Raw genomic sequence first — 14,098 nt, forward strand, 5'->3', positions numbered from 1 at the left:
GTGTAATGTCCCTTAAATGTATCACTTTTACATATAGACTAAGCAGTAAACCTTGGGACTGCTTTAAAACCTTCAGTGCCACCAATGCCAAAAACATCATATTTCCATATTTCATGAATGCATCACCAGCAAGGATTCACAGAAAAACAGCAAAAAAAAAAGGAAAATGAGAAAAGTGATGAGTGATCATCTTGTCATCTTAAAATTTGCAATTTAAACTACCCCAATTAGCCTCTCCCCATCACCTTGATTTGATTAGCCTGCTGTTCTCTACCTGCACTGTTGTGATGAACTCTCCTCAGATATCTGCAGGCGGCTGCACTGTGATTAGATGTGCTTAGTCATCCACTAAGTGACAAGCAGCACACAAACCTACATCCAGGCACACTTGAGCGCACACACGCAAAAACTATTCTCATTCATTCATGCAAAAGTGTTGAAAATAACAACTGTGAGTGTAGTGGAGGCCTGTACATGCACACATCATTCCCTCATCAGTCCAAAAACACTTGTACTAATGTTTGTAGAAATTTAAAATGGTGACATTGTCAGTACTCTGTTCTTCATGGTTATGTCTGTGTTGTGAAAAGGAATGCCATTCATTCATTCATTCATTTATTTATTTAGCGCTGTTTTGAATTATAAAATCAATCCATATGCAGACAGATTTCTGACCAAAATAAATGAGGGTGAAAAAAAATCCTGTCTTTGCTGTGGACAGTAAAAGAAAAAACTGAATTGAAAATCTGTTTAGTCATTCACTCCAAAAAATGAATGATGATGTTCCTACATAATTAAAGTAACTATCCTGATCTGCAGTATCTGCTTGGATACGAATGCCAGAGTTCACCACAGAACCGTGCAGAGGTTCAGTGAGCTATGACTCATGTTCTTGCTCACCAATGAATATCTTTGCCATGGGAAATTGCCTACTAAATATGCGCTGGATTGCAGTGACGAGGCCTGACTGGAATTTTATGGGGCTCAAAAGCTCAAAGGCATAAAATAAGTCATCACCTTGTGCAGTCTGAATCTTATACTAACATTTGTATTCAACTGTAATCAAATCAATTCAAAGGATGCCTGGGATCCTTCTGCGTGGAGTTTGCATGTTCTCCCCGTGCAGCGTGGGTTCTCTCCAGGTTCTCCAGCTTCCTCCCACACAGTCCAAAAACAATGAGGTTAATTGGTGATTCTAAATTGTCTGTAGGTGTGAATGTGAGTGTGCTTGGTTGTCTGTCTCTAAGTATAGCCCTGTGATAGACTGGTGACCTGTCCAGGGTGTCCCCTGCCTTCACCCTAAGTCAGCTGGGATAGGCTCCAGCCCTCCACGGCCCTAATGAGGATAGAGCAGTGTATAGATAATGGGTGGATGGATTGTTCTTCATGGGAGTTTTAATAAATCATTTCATCTATGAAAGTAATTCTTATTTGCTGCCATTTTATTTTAAACACATCAGAGGATTCCTTTGCTCTTAAGAAGAACCCTTATTTACCTTTGTACAAGTGCTCGTATGTATGCATAAGAACAGCATTAAAGAGTTCTACATTAATTAACATTCATTTGTGACATTTTTATTGAGGTTTAAGTATCTGAGGGTCATCTAAATTCTCAGCTGATAAGATTTGCCATTTTTTAAGCACATTACTTCTTGTGTGGCCAAAGGTTTGTCAGGGGTTTTATATGGGAGAGAAGTCTAATTAGGAAAGTTAAAATGCAGAAAGGCCTTAGGAACAGGCAGGTGGTGCAATCTCCCAAACCAGTGACCATATCACTGAAATCACTGAAGATATTTTGGCCTCTGGCTCTGTTCCAGATGGGGACAGTGACAACATGCAAAAAACTAAAATCAGACAAGAGGCACATAGGAGCAGACCTCAATATGATGGGAGGGCAATTGAAGATTAAAAAATGCTTTTTGCTTAAATGTTTATTTGATGTCTACCTAGTATATGAAATTTAATTATTCTCAATATCTATACACATGAAAACCAGTCATGAGTTGCAAGTATCTGTGAGCAGAAAACCATTGTCTCATCAAAGCATTTCTACTCCGTGAACACAAATACATTCTGTGAACTCAGCCTCTGCACACCCTCATAACCGCACACGCTCATCGCTAATCAAGTAGATCTTGTACTTAAGCAAAAGTAACAGCACACTGTAAAAATACTCTGCTACAAGTAAAAGTCCTGCATTCACATTTTCAAACAAGTAAAAGTAAAAAAGTATTATAATCAAAATATACTTACAGTACGACAGCTAAAAGTATTAATTATGCAGAATAATGATTGTTATGTCATTGGATTACAATTTTTGTTGCATTAATGTGTTCAGCACTTTAATGTTGCAGCTGACAAGGGTGAAGCTGATTTTAATATTTACTGCTGGGTGGTTTGTAAATTTCTCTCTGGGCATCAATAAAGATTCATCTTTTTCTGATAATAAGGTCTCTTTTATTATATTATTATTATTATTATTTGGTGCAGTGGTTACCACTGTCTCAGCTCCTGCGCGAGTTTCCTCTGGGTGCTTCCTCAACATGATGGTAGGCTAACTGGTGAGCCTAACTCGGCCAAAGGTGTGAGCACGAGTGTGCACGGCTGTTTTTCTCTTTGTGTGAGATGAACTGGCGACCACATTGTTTATGAGGTGTATTCAGATCAAACAATAAAACAGCCCTGCATTACATGTTTACATCTGCAAGGTTGAGTCATTTTTCAGTGATCTGTTTCTGAGAAGTTTTTGTTGAATCACTGATGTAACTGAGAATAAAATGGTCCAGTTTAACTGTATCACAAACTACAGCTGTCAAAAAATCAACGCCTCTGTAACATTAAATAAAGATTTACAATGATCTCACAAAACTCAAAATATATACATATTAATTATGTTTCTATTGCAACATAAAGAGGCAGGGCTGTATTATATCTTACTCCAGTTGTTTTTCACAATAAAGTTAATCAGACTAGATGAGCAGAGGAGGTGACATCATCAAGCACACTGCTGATCCAATTGCACATTAGCCGCAATGCATTCTCCCACTCTTCAGGAGTCTGTACTTCTGAGTCCGAAATTGCAAGTCCATACTTTGCGTACTTGGTATTGAGAAACAGTTATTGTTTACCCTGCCTATTGTTTAATGTCATCCAGGATAGGCCCTCAACAGGATAAAGTGGGAATAGCTAATTGTTGGATCACATTTTTTTATTATTAGTTCTAATGTTAATTAAAGTTATTAAATAAATATTGTGGAGCAAAAAGTACAATATTTGCCTCTGAATTGTAGTTTTCAATAGCAGATCATGGAGATATTTATGTAAATATACATGAGTAAATGTACTTATATACTAATTATATTGCTGTATTGTATTGTTATACACTTTCATAGGCCCAAACAAAGAAGTGGCGCCAACACCGACTGATCTCACATCCAAAGTCTCCAAAAGTCAATGCGACAAATGAAGGATTGTCAAACACACACAGTATAACTACTACAATTTGCTAAAATAAAAGAAGAACCTGCTACATTTAGCAACACCAGAAATGGTGTTACTGGCTGTTCTTGTGGCTTCGCTCAGAGAAGCCATGACCCCTTGCAGTCATGGAATATGGAACCATGCTGGGTTCATCAATACATTAAAGTGACGGCAGAAGCTCCTTTCACATATATGTCACTTATCCATTAATGTTCCTGACGGCTGCATTCACACAAACCACCCACACTGCCAGAGAGTGCCACGGTATGTCCAAGAGAGACTCGTCAATTCGCTAAGTGATGTATAAAATATAATAACACAATAACAGACTAAAACTAAACTAAGAGCAGCCAATCAAAGTGTTCAGTGAACCAACAGCCCAGTTTTTCTCTTGTTCCTGAAACAATAAAATTGAAATTTTAGGACTCAACCTGAGGATGGCTGCAATGTGACAAACTATTAAACTGCAGGTGGTAAGCTGTGTGTCTTTGTGACAGATGACCTGTCTGAGGGAAAGAAATGTTCAGAGCTGCTGTTAGATTCTAATCGGCCCTCTGTCCATGTCAGGATAATATGTAGCTGTAGTTACAGATAGTCTGTATAGAACTCTGTGAGAAAATGACTTCACTTCAGTAAGCACTTTCCTTATTAGTTTACAATCTCATTGGTTAGTTTCAAGACTTTTTGAGTACAGCATGGTGTTCATTTAATAACATTCAGTAGCATTTAAGGTAAAATAGATGAAAAAGCAGGTTATGTACTCACAGGTCCCCACTGTATCACTACACATGGTGTCCTCTGGTGTTGTTGTCAGATGCACCGGTCGCTTGTTACATCCGGTTTCAATAGACCAAGATGGTGATGACTAAATTCTACAAACCAATTGCTGATGTTTTGATGGCTGCATACAGTTTTTAAATACAGTGAGCAGTTGCAAGTATGTGGGGAAGGTAGATCGAGCACACATTACAGTCCTGTGCTCGCTGGACCACATTTGTACACGTGGAGCTGGAATTCACTTTTGTGCTCTTAGACACTGTTATTTACATTTGTTTCATGTGCATGTGCCTGGTGTTTATGCGCATGGATTTTAGGAGTGAATAAACAGCGTATACCTCTACTTTCCTATGGAACCTTAAAACTAATCATGATCATCACCATTTTGTAATCCTCGTTGACCAAATTTAAGCTCATGTGACAGATCAGAAAATGATGAACAAAACTACACAGTGGAATCCTGTTGCATCCAACAGCGCTGTGGCTTTTCAACCTACGAGCTCACTTTCAGGGCACGTACAGGAATATGGGAAAAGGTATCTGTATAAACAGCCTGTTAAGTAAACAGCCCTGCAGCTCAACAGCTGCTATTGTCGGACTGGAAACAAGAGAATAATGAAAAAAGGTGCTGAGATACACACATGGCTGTATAAACACACACACACACACTCAAACTGCAGCATACACTAATGCACCCAGGATCCCATTTTCCACTTTCTCTCCTTATCACGGACACATACACACACACACACTCCCACAGTGTTTCTGAGCAGATGCTGGCTGACAGGTTTGAATTTGCACTGGTGAAAAGGTGAGTCAACATCCCCACTCTTGTCAACAGCACTGAATTTCCTCACCTTAATATTGCCTTCTGTCTCTGCGTGTGTGTGTGTGTGTGTGTTGGATGCTGAGAATATAATGTAGTGGGATGAGGGAGAAGAATTCAAGCCTCATACACAAAAGCTGATTGCATGTACGGGTTGTTTAGATGTATGACTCTCCTCTCAAACAGAACAGAAGAGACAATACAACTGGATTTAAGAGAATGGAATTAGGATTCGATCGATTAAGATAGAACAGAAAAAAATGATTGAGAATAGAAGAGAATAATAAACAATAGAAGCAGGCTGAACGGACTAAAAGAGTAAGGTGGAATAAAAATAAAAACATAAATGAAGGAGGAAGAAAAAGATGACAGGGAATTAAGTCATACACCATAATTCTAGCACAAGGCGGTTTTACTTCTCATCCCAATTACTCTTCAATCCAATGTCAACTCTAATGTTCTGCCTTCTCTTAACCCTCCAGCCACTAAAACGAACCCTCTCTCAGTTTGAAGTCTGGGTGTTAATCTGGGAGTTAATAAAGAATAACCCTTTAAATATATATATATATATATAAACCTTCTGAAAACACAAAGTCTGGTGGCTTGATACTTTTGCATTCCACGGCCTTAATGATGAAACAGTGAATCAGGAGCACAATTTGCATTTCCTTCCCCCCCTCCATGCTTGCAGATGATTGATGATTCATACAGAAAGACTAACGGGAATGCTGTCCAGGGCATACATATTTCATTACAAAGCAACCCCTTGTGTAATGGCGAATATTGTAGTCCGGCTTACAACCAAGTGTTTTACCGTTGTGAGGTTGAGTGGACACTGTAAAATAGCATAAGTTCATCAAATTAGCAATGTTAAGTAACTTCACACTGTCTTATAGAATCACTATGGTCCATGTTCAAAGTCTATGTTGTGGGTGTATAATCAATAGTTTGTGCACAACAGTAGGTGAATTACTCCATCACAGCAGTTCTAAATATGGCCACATATTGCCATATTGTCCACTGAGTATGTCAGAGGTGGTAAACTGGGTGGATGCTTTGTGTAAATAAAAGTCTCTTTATTTATACACTTGTTTTTACACCTATTTTACAAATACACAGCGAAAACTGAGCTCAGAGCTCACAACCATGTCACAATTTTGGATACAAGCAGCGGAAATGAGTTTACTCTGTAAGGTGGCTGAACTCAGCTTTAGATATACACCAAGGAGCTCGGACATCTGGAGGGAGATCAGAGTAAAGTCGCTCCTCTTTCCCATTAAAAAAGAGCTAGCTGAGGTGGTTCAGGCAACTAATTAGGATGCCTCCTGGGCACCTTCCTTTGAAGGTTTTCATGTCTGACTGGGAGGGTAGACCCAGAACTCACTGGAGGGATTGCATATCTCATCTGGCCGGTGGATGGATGGATGGATGGATGGATGGATGGATGGATGGTTGGATGGATGCATGGATGGATGGATGGATGGATGGATGGATGGATGGATGGATGGATGGATGGATGGATGCATGGATGGATGGATGCATGGATGGATGGATGGACAGTCACAACCCGCATGACTGACAGTTTTGAGTTTCTTTTCAGGGTGACTTTGCTTCTTAAAGTGAACTTGACGGTGATTTAATGATGACAAATGCTACACGAAGCAAAAATAGATTCTTCAACAAAGTAATACAACATATATTTGAGTGTCGCAGTGTTTTTATTAAACAGGAAAGTGGTAATATAGTACATCACATCTCATGCTTTTTACCTGAAGTGACCTTTACTGTGTGTAGCAGCCATGTGTTCACAGCGTGTCTACAGTGAGATGTGTGTGTAGGTGTGATAACATCTAGCTGCTACTCAGCTGCACCCTCCAACTCTAAGACTCCTACTTTCTTCACGTCTCCTTCCTACCCTTCACATATCTTATTGCTATTTGAGCTGTTTTGCTCTCTTTTTTTCGCCTGCACTTTTTCCACACTATCTGCCTCTGTGTTCTTTTCTTTTTGCTTTCTTCTTCTTCTCTCTCTCTCTGTCTTTCAGTCTCTCTCCAACCAGGTTTTCTTTTTATCTCTACAATCCTTCAGCCACCCCACCCCCTCTCCAACGTGCATCCGGAACTCATTTATCAAAGCCAACAGTGGCTGTTGGTGTCGTGCGGTTCCTACTACACCGTCAGCTTCCTTCAACAGATACTAATTTTCAAAGCCCAACAGACTACCAGTGAGTATATTTTGTACCATATTCACGTATTTTTTAAAAATTTTCATCATGTAAATCCCAGTGGATTTGAATGACTAATACTGTCCAAGAAATGTTAAAACATGCTTCAGATGGGTGAATATTTTGTACATTTTTTACCACAGCAAAATAAACTCTTTATTAAGCACACGAGAGAGCAAAGGTTAGTGAAGGTAGGTCAGAGGAGACATAACAGAAACACAGAGCTCATTGGATGGAGACTGCCCCAATAAAACAACTCACGAATATTGTATATACTACTATGTCAAAATGTCTCCCATTACAGATGTAGCCTTTTAGTGTGTGTGTGTGTGTGTGTGTGTGTGTGTGTGTGTGTGTGTGTTTGTGTCTCAAATTTCTGAACATTTTTAATCAGTATTGCGAATTAAAACAATGTAATTACCAAATTGCAAAGTCCTTGAGTTGTCAATCTGATCCACCCCCGATAGAATTACTTTTGTTTCTTTTCTTGCAATTACAAAACAGATTTGATGTAAACAATAGACACTGCACTCTGAGGTTTGCTGGCTGTTAGGCTGACAGGACCTACACTGACGTGCTTATTGGCCAGTCTCAGTCGCAGTTAAAGCATGTTTTTAAATGCAGTGTCTGTGGTTTTCTCTGAAATCAGTTTTTTGATTGCAAGCCTCTTCTATTTGATTACATGATAAAGAAATGAAATTAACTCCATTCCTCTAACTTGTCAAGGTTGGTTTTTAAAAGACTAACATGATGAAGCCCAAAATACTAAACTCGAAGCGGTACTCCACGAACCAATGGGTGATGTCACATTGACTACGTCCGTCTTTTATCGCCATAATATGGGAAATAATTTGTCTCTGAAGGTTCATCTCAATCGTCCAGGTAGTACAATGTCTTGAAAAGGCCTCCTCGATCCAAACTTGTCTGGGGAATGCAATATCAATGTTTATTCTTGTCAGTGGTAGACGTGGCTGCCCCTGTGTAAATAAAAGCACTATACACTGTCATAATTTGAAAGAATGGAGCCTTTGGATGATCAGCAAAGAGCTTTTTATTAAAACTCTATTTCAGTTTGGATTCAAATTTCAACCGACACTAAAGCTCCCAGTTGTCACACAAACACAAACACAGAGTTTAACAAAAGTAACACAGCAGCGTGGAAATCAGTGTCTTAGCTTTAGTCAGAATCACAAAATCCCAGCAGTAAGCTCTAAATGTGAGTGTTCTGTCTTCATCTTGTCAACTCGCAGTGCTGCCACTGTGCTGCTTTTCCTCGACACATGCAACCATCATATCAGAGTTAACTTCAATTATGGTCTGGTTTATCAAGAACCAGAATTTCTATAATCCACCCTAAAGTAACTGTGCTTCTTGATTGGTTCTTTAATTGAAGCTATGGATTCAAATAATAGCCCTCAATAAATCATACAGCACTCATTTGAACAGAATTTTCCTGTGATTAAGCATTCCTCATACAGCAGAACGATTAAAGGCACTTCCCTAATCTTTCTACAGTTGAAGTTAATTTGGGAACCTTAGGGGAATGAAGGAGAGTCAGTGCACGGATCAATTAAGTGAGAAAAACCGTGTATGAGTTTCACTTTGATCTTTCCAACAACATTTATCAAAGACAAAAGGCAGGCTGATTAAAGAGACACCACAAAATAGTCGTTTTGTTTTGGTGAGTTTTGTGACATTGCAATTAGTTTTCTTGTAATTACACACAGAAAAAAAAAACTCACAATAATTAACGACTGGCCTCTCTGCTGTCAGAAGTTGTTGCATATCTCAGAATACAGTGAAACAACAGAACACTGGCTCCTAAAAGCACCAGCATGCTGACTAAGTGTTGAAGGTACACTGAAACCTGCTTTAGGGGTAAACTGATAACAGTAAAATCACACATGTAGCACTTTGGTAGAAAGAGAGATATGTAGTGTACAATTCTAAGTCTTAGCAAATGTAGATTTGCTAAGACTTTTCTAGATTTTCTACCTGGCAGCACACTCAACACACAAGTAGGAAGTCAGGACTTCTCTGTCTCAGTGAGTCTGAAGCAGCACCAACCCAGCAGGTTTACCTCTAAAGAAATTCACTCAATTCACCTCATTTCAGCTAAGATTTTTGGGGGGTTTTTCTGTTAAAGATAAAGTGACAATGAGTGACAGCCCACTGGCACCAGCAACTGCAATTACAAACTCAAACTTTCTGCATCATAAACTTTAGATTTTAGGACAACAAAGAGAAACTGGGGCTTGTTCTTACTTTTCTGTAAGCAATCATGTTGGGGGAGTCATCGTCTGGGTCCACGCTGCTCATGGACCTCATGGACAGCAGAGGTCTAGTCGGGGTCGTCTGGACGATTTCCTTTGGCTCCTCCGACCCTTCATCTGGCTCCGTCGTGTCTTCGGTGTTCAGCTGCTGCTGCTGCTGCTCCTCGTCCTCCTCCTCCTGCTGCTGCTGCTGCTGCTCCTCGTCCTCCTCCTCCTGCTGCTGCTGCTGCTGCTGCTGCTGCTGAGGTGCCTCAGCCATCACTACAATCTCCTTTTAGTTGTCTTCCCCTCTGTTAAGTTATCCTCTATTCTTTATCAGCGTAAGGCTTCGGCTTCCTCCCTTATGTCCTCCTGTGCTCCCTCTGTAGTGTCTACAAGCCACTGTAAGGAGAGAGAGAGAGAGAAAGAAAGAGAGAGAGATGAATTGGACCGTACGACTCACCGCTGGGCTCAGTCTCCATCTCTCTGTCTTTTCTCATCTGCTGTCAGCAGGCACAGGATGGATGAAATGAAGGAATCATAAATTCTCCCAGTTTTCTCTCTTATCTCTTCGCTGGTATTCCTCCCGGCCGCTGACACCTGAGATTGAAGTTACTGGAGAATGTAATACATGATTATTCTTTTCTTGTCCCTAAAATTTCTTTCTTTCAATCATCTTAATTTACAGGATATTATATTTCCTTGCACTTTGCATGTGTACAAGTAGTAACAAAATGAGAATGTACTTCTTTCATTCTATTTATAAAATTGGTTTCCAAAAAAAAGTTTGCACAAGATGCTGCAGAAAACAAAAAATTCGTATCAGCACAACCGAGAAGCTATGAGTGACTCAGCAGCAGCAACAGTTACATAACAAAATTTTAGTCACTTTTTCAGATGAACTGCAGGCTGTGTTCACTCTGAGCACAGTGGACAGAGCTAACAACAAGGAAGAGAGGGGAAGAAACCATCCTTGGTCAATGAAATAAATGCAGCATGGCTAAAAAAAATGGTAGACAGAGGAGAAAGTTGTTGAAAGATACATTTAGCATGGTGAACTATCAACGAGTTGTTGTTGAGTAAAAAAAAACGTTGGACAAATGTGAATAGTTAAACATGTATGACTGGTGAAGTCACCATTTCTTTTCAATATTGGTAACAACTTCTGGACGATTACAAAAACATATGTTTTGATTCCTGGGTTTTCTCAAATTTTGTAAAACAAATAATCAAAGAGATTCCAGCTTCTTTTTTTTCATGATTTATGGCATTATAGTGCACATAAAACTGAGTTTTCTTTCCTTTGAGTCATGGTTGTTTCCAAATAGGTGCAGGGTTTTATATAGCAGTGAACAATGAGCCCACAGTCAGTAAAAATGTGGCATGAGCAAAAAAAAAATACCTCAAAACTGCTTTAGGTTCAGAGGGTCCCAGAGCATTTTCTCATTTGATTAAAGAGTGAAGCTTCTCCTGCATTATTTCATTTAGTTTCTAATGGCATAGCATACTTTAGCAGTAGAAATACATTTGATTTGATTTAGGTTCATCAGTTAACCCTTTCAGTAACGTTTTCCCCCTCTGTCTACATTTATATTTATGGTAGTTTATACATCATTTATTTGATAGCACCATGTGTAAAAGCAGCTACCTCAGAAAAAGCAGAACGAAATGCAGCCAAATCAATAGCCTTCCATTTCACACCCATTCATAGAAATGTATGGGTTATATATGGACTGTATGACTCTATAGCACATGTACAGACGCACACAGACTGTCTTAGCATCCAGCTACTTAGGCCCCTCTCCTCTGTACTGATGATCTGACAGCTGTCAAAATACTGTTGGCTGAGGACTGATGAGCTGAGATTAGTTGAAAGAAGAAGAAGGTTCAATGGAGCAGAGGGGAAACAACAAGAAAGAGAGAAGACGACAAAACTTTGAGGGTTTCTGGATGAGAACTGGAACCTCATACATCTCTCTATGTTTTCCTCCCAGCATGTTACATCACACACAGAACTGGGATCAAGTCTCTTTCTATTTAGTCCATCCCAAATAGAAGAAGAATTGCATTTGACTTTTTCATCAAAGCATATTCATCTTCAGACAGCTGGCCTCTTTACTGGCTGAATACGACACCATGGATGTGCAAAATACTGTTTCCCACTATTGGAAATCTAAAGAATTCCTCACTTGATGAAATGAAACACTTTTGATCCAAACCTTGATCACAAACCACACAATGAAAATGCTAATCTGATTCTGCCGCTCTTTTGTTAAAGTTATGATACAGAGCTCTTCCTTCTATTGAAGATAACTGATACTACAATATGTAATCTATGGTAAACTCAGACTGGTGCAGATGAAGCTGCTGGGGGAAACTGGGCGGTCTGGAGTCTCTAGTTGCTCTGCTACAGTCTGATTCAACACATTTTGACTTGTAAATAACCACCATATAAGGACAATATCCACTGACACAATGAAGGTCTTGAAATTGGATTTTAACACAGTAAAATACATTCGAACAGTTATATAGTGGCAGCTGATATTGGATTTTAGTCGTGCATATTCCCATATTACAAAACCAAGTTGCAATTGATCGTATTGCCACAAACTAATTACTGCACTGCTGGTACTCCTCACTCAATGCCAAAAAAGCAGAGAAAACAAGTGAGATAACGACAAATCCCAGAGTGAAGAGTTGTGCTGATAATTAGAATCTGCCTGTTATATTTACTGTTTACTGATCATTTGTTTTAAAGGAACAGTTTAAGGGTTTGATGGAACAATCAATACCACTATCGTCTTATCCTTGTTGTGAGGACGTTAATCTGTTTATGTGGTCACATTGTGGGGACCCACCTCTCATTTGGGGACAAAAGGCAAGTCTCACTAAGATAAATCTTACATTTTAAGGTGAAGGTTAGCGGATGGTTAAATAGCGGTTATGATGAGGGTTATGCTCCAGGAAATGAATGCAAGTCAATGTAATGCCCTCTAAAGTGAAGTGGAAATACAATTCTGTGTGTGTTTGTATGTCTGCTACTGGCACAGGCATTTAGCTCCATGTCAGCTGGCTCTTTATAGATCAATAAGCTCATCAGCCAGCTGTTTGTGTGTCTGAATTTGTGAGGGAACATACAAATTGTATGTGTCTGCTGGATCGGCAAAGGACTGCTTCATGTGAACTAGAAACATGCAGCACTTGTTTTTAACTGCAAATCAGAAAAGAATTGAATGCACTTCTGAATCAATGCCTTTCAACCTGCTGTCTCTATTAGAGGCATACCATCTGTTTAACTGGCATTCCAAACCTGCGGTGAGTAGAAATGCCTAATTTGTTCTCCTATAATGCTCCAGGAATCACATGTAACCCTGTAGGCTGGGATCAATACCTCCAACATTTGCTCTGAGTCTTGATTTTGCATATAAATGAAATGTTCAGGTTGAATACTCTCATCTGATCTGTCTGGATCACACAGTGATTTAGAGATTCAGGGGGGACGTCTCACTCTCACAAATTGAGGCGCTTTAGTTGGACTAATTGCTTTAAAGATTTTCTGGTGCCATGTGTGGTCACCTTGAGAGTGAAATGCAATACACATTAGATGTAATACCAAATCTGCCCCCTGCAAATTAGATGAATGTGAGGATGTGGAAGGTATAACACAGTAACAAGGAGGAAAGGGGGCACGCTGGAATCATCTGACAGGAGGAGACAGGAGATTTTTTTTAAAATCTGAAAGTGGCTCCATAATTGTACAACGTCAAACTCATTTCAGTCCCTCCATGTTAAGGCTTCAGTATGTTTCATGAAATTAGATGTCACAAAAAAAGCATGTAATAGACCCACCGGCCTCCTAGAGGCAGCCCTGTCTCCCAACAATGTTGTTCCTCTACAACTAAACTGCATTCTCAGTATCACAACTATGTTTTAAATCAGTATATCCTTGCCATTTATTTTATTGTGTTGCTGTTGCTCCTGTTAAGCAACCAACCATATCTTGGCTGGGGTGGGACTCATCACCCTGGTAACCAAGAATACGGAGGAGAAGCTTCAAACATGTTGCAAAAGGGTCGTATTTTAATACAAACCATGATATTTACCGAAATTATTTTTGGAACCCAAACCTAACCAAACAGGGAGTGAAAACACAGCTTAAATCTAAGAATAAAGGTCCCACACAGAACACCCCGGGTTAAAGTCTGTCGCTGACTCATGTCTCCATCGTCCTCCCCTACCTCCTCACATGGACGTTGTCGCTCTTTCAAGCTGGAAGGCTTCTCTACTGCATCAGTCTCACTTTTTAGCGAGAAACAACATTTGTTTCAAATTACAGGTCTTTTAAAATGCAAATGAAAATGCTGTTCAGTTGTATGAAAACAGAAGACATGTTAGAGGATACCATGTATCAGTGTCATGTTTTGTCTCATCTAGATGTCACACCAGAGACAAGAATAAACTGGTAACACTGTGACTCTGGATGTGTCATGTTGTGACAGGAGTAGGTTCGTCCTGGAGGAGGTAAAATAGCTTTTCATT

General features: G+C 39.6%; 1 protein-coding gene across 1 annotated transcript in view; it reads right to left on the reverse strand.

Annotated features, from left to right (window-relative positions):
• The window catches only part of LOC103359293 (regulator of G-protein signaling 6-like), a 100,660-nt gene extending 90,821 nt beyond the window's left edge, over window positions 1-9,839 (reverse strand). The window contains exon 1 of the mRNA XM_008284557.1: window positions 9,573-9,839. Coding sequence (XP_008282779.1) covers window positions 9,573-9,839 — 267 coding nt within the window. The remainder of the gene's footprint in view (window positions 1-9,572) is intronic.
• Window positions 9,840-14,098: the final 4,259 nt, after the last annotated feature.

Source organism: Stegastes partitus, unplaced genomic scaffold (assembly GCF_000690725.1).
Source record: "Stegastes partitus isolate 25-593 unplaced genomic scaffold, Stegastes_partitus-1.0.2 Scaffold9, whole genome shotgun sequence".
NCBI classification, from domain to species: Eukaryota; Metazoa; Chordata; class Actinopteri; family Pomacentridae; genus Stegastes; species Stegastes partitus.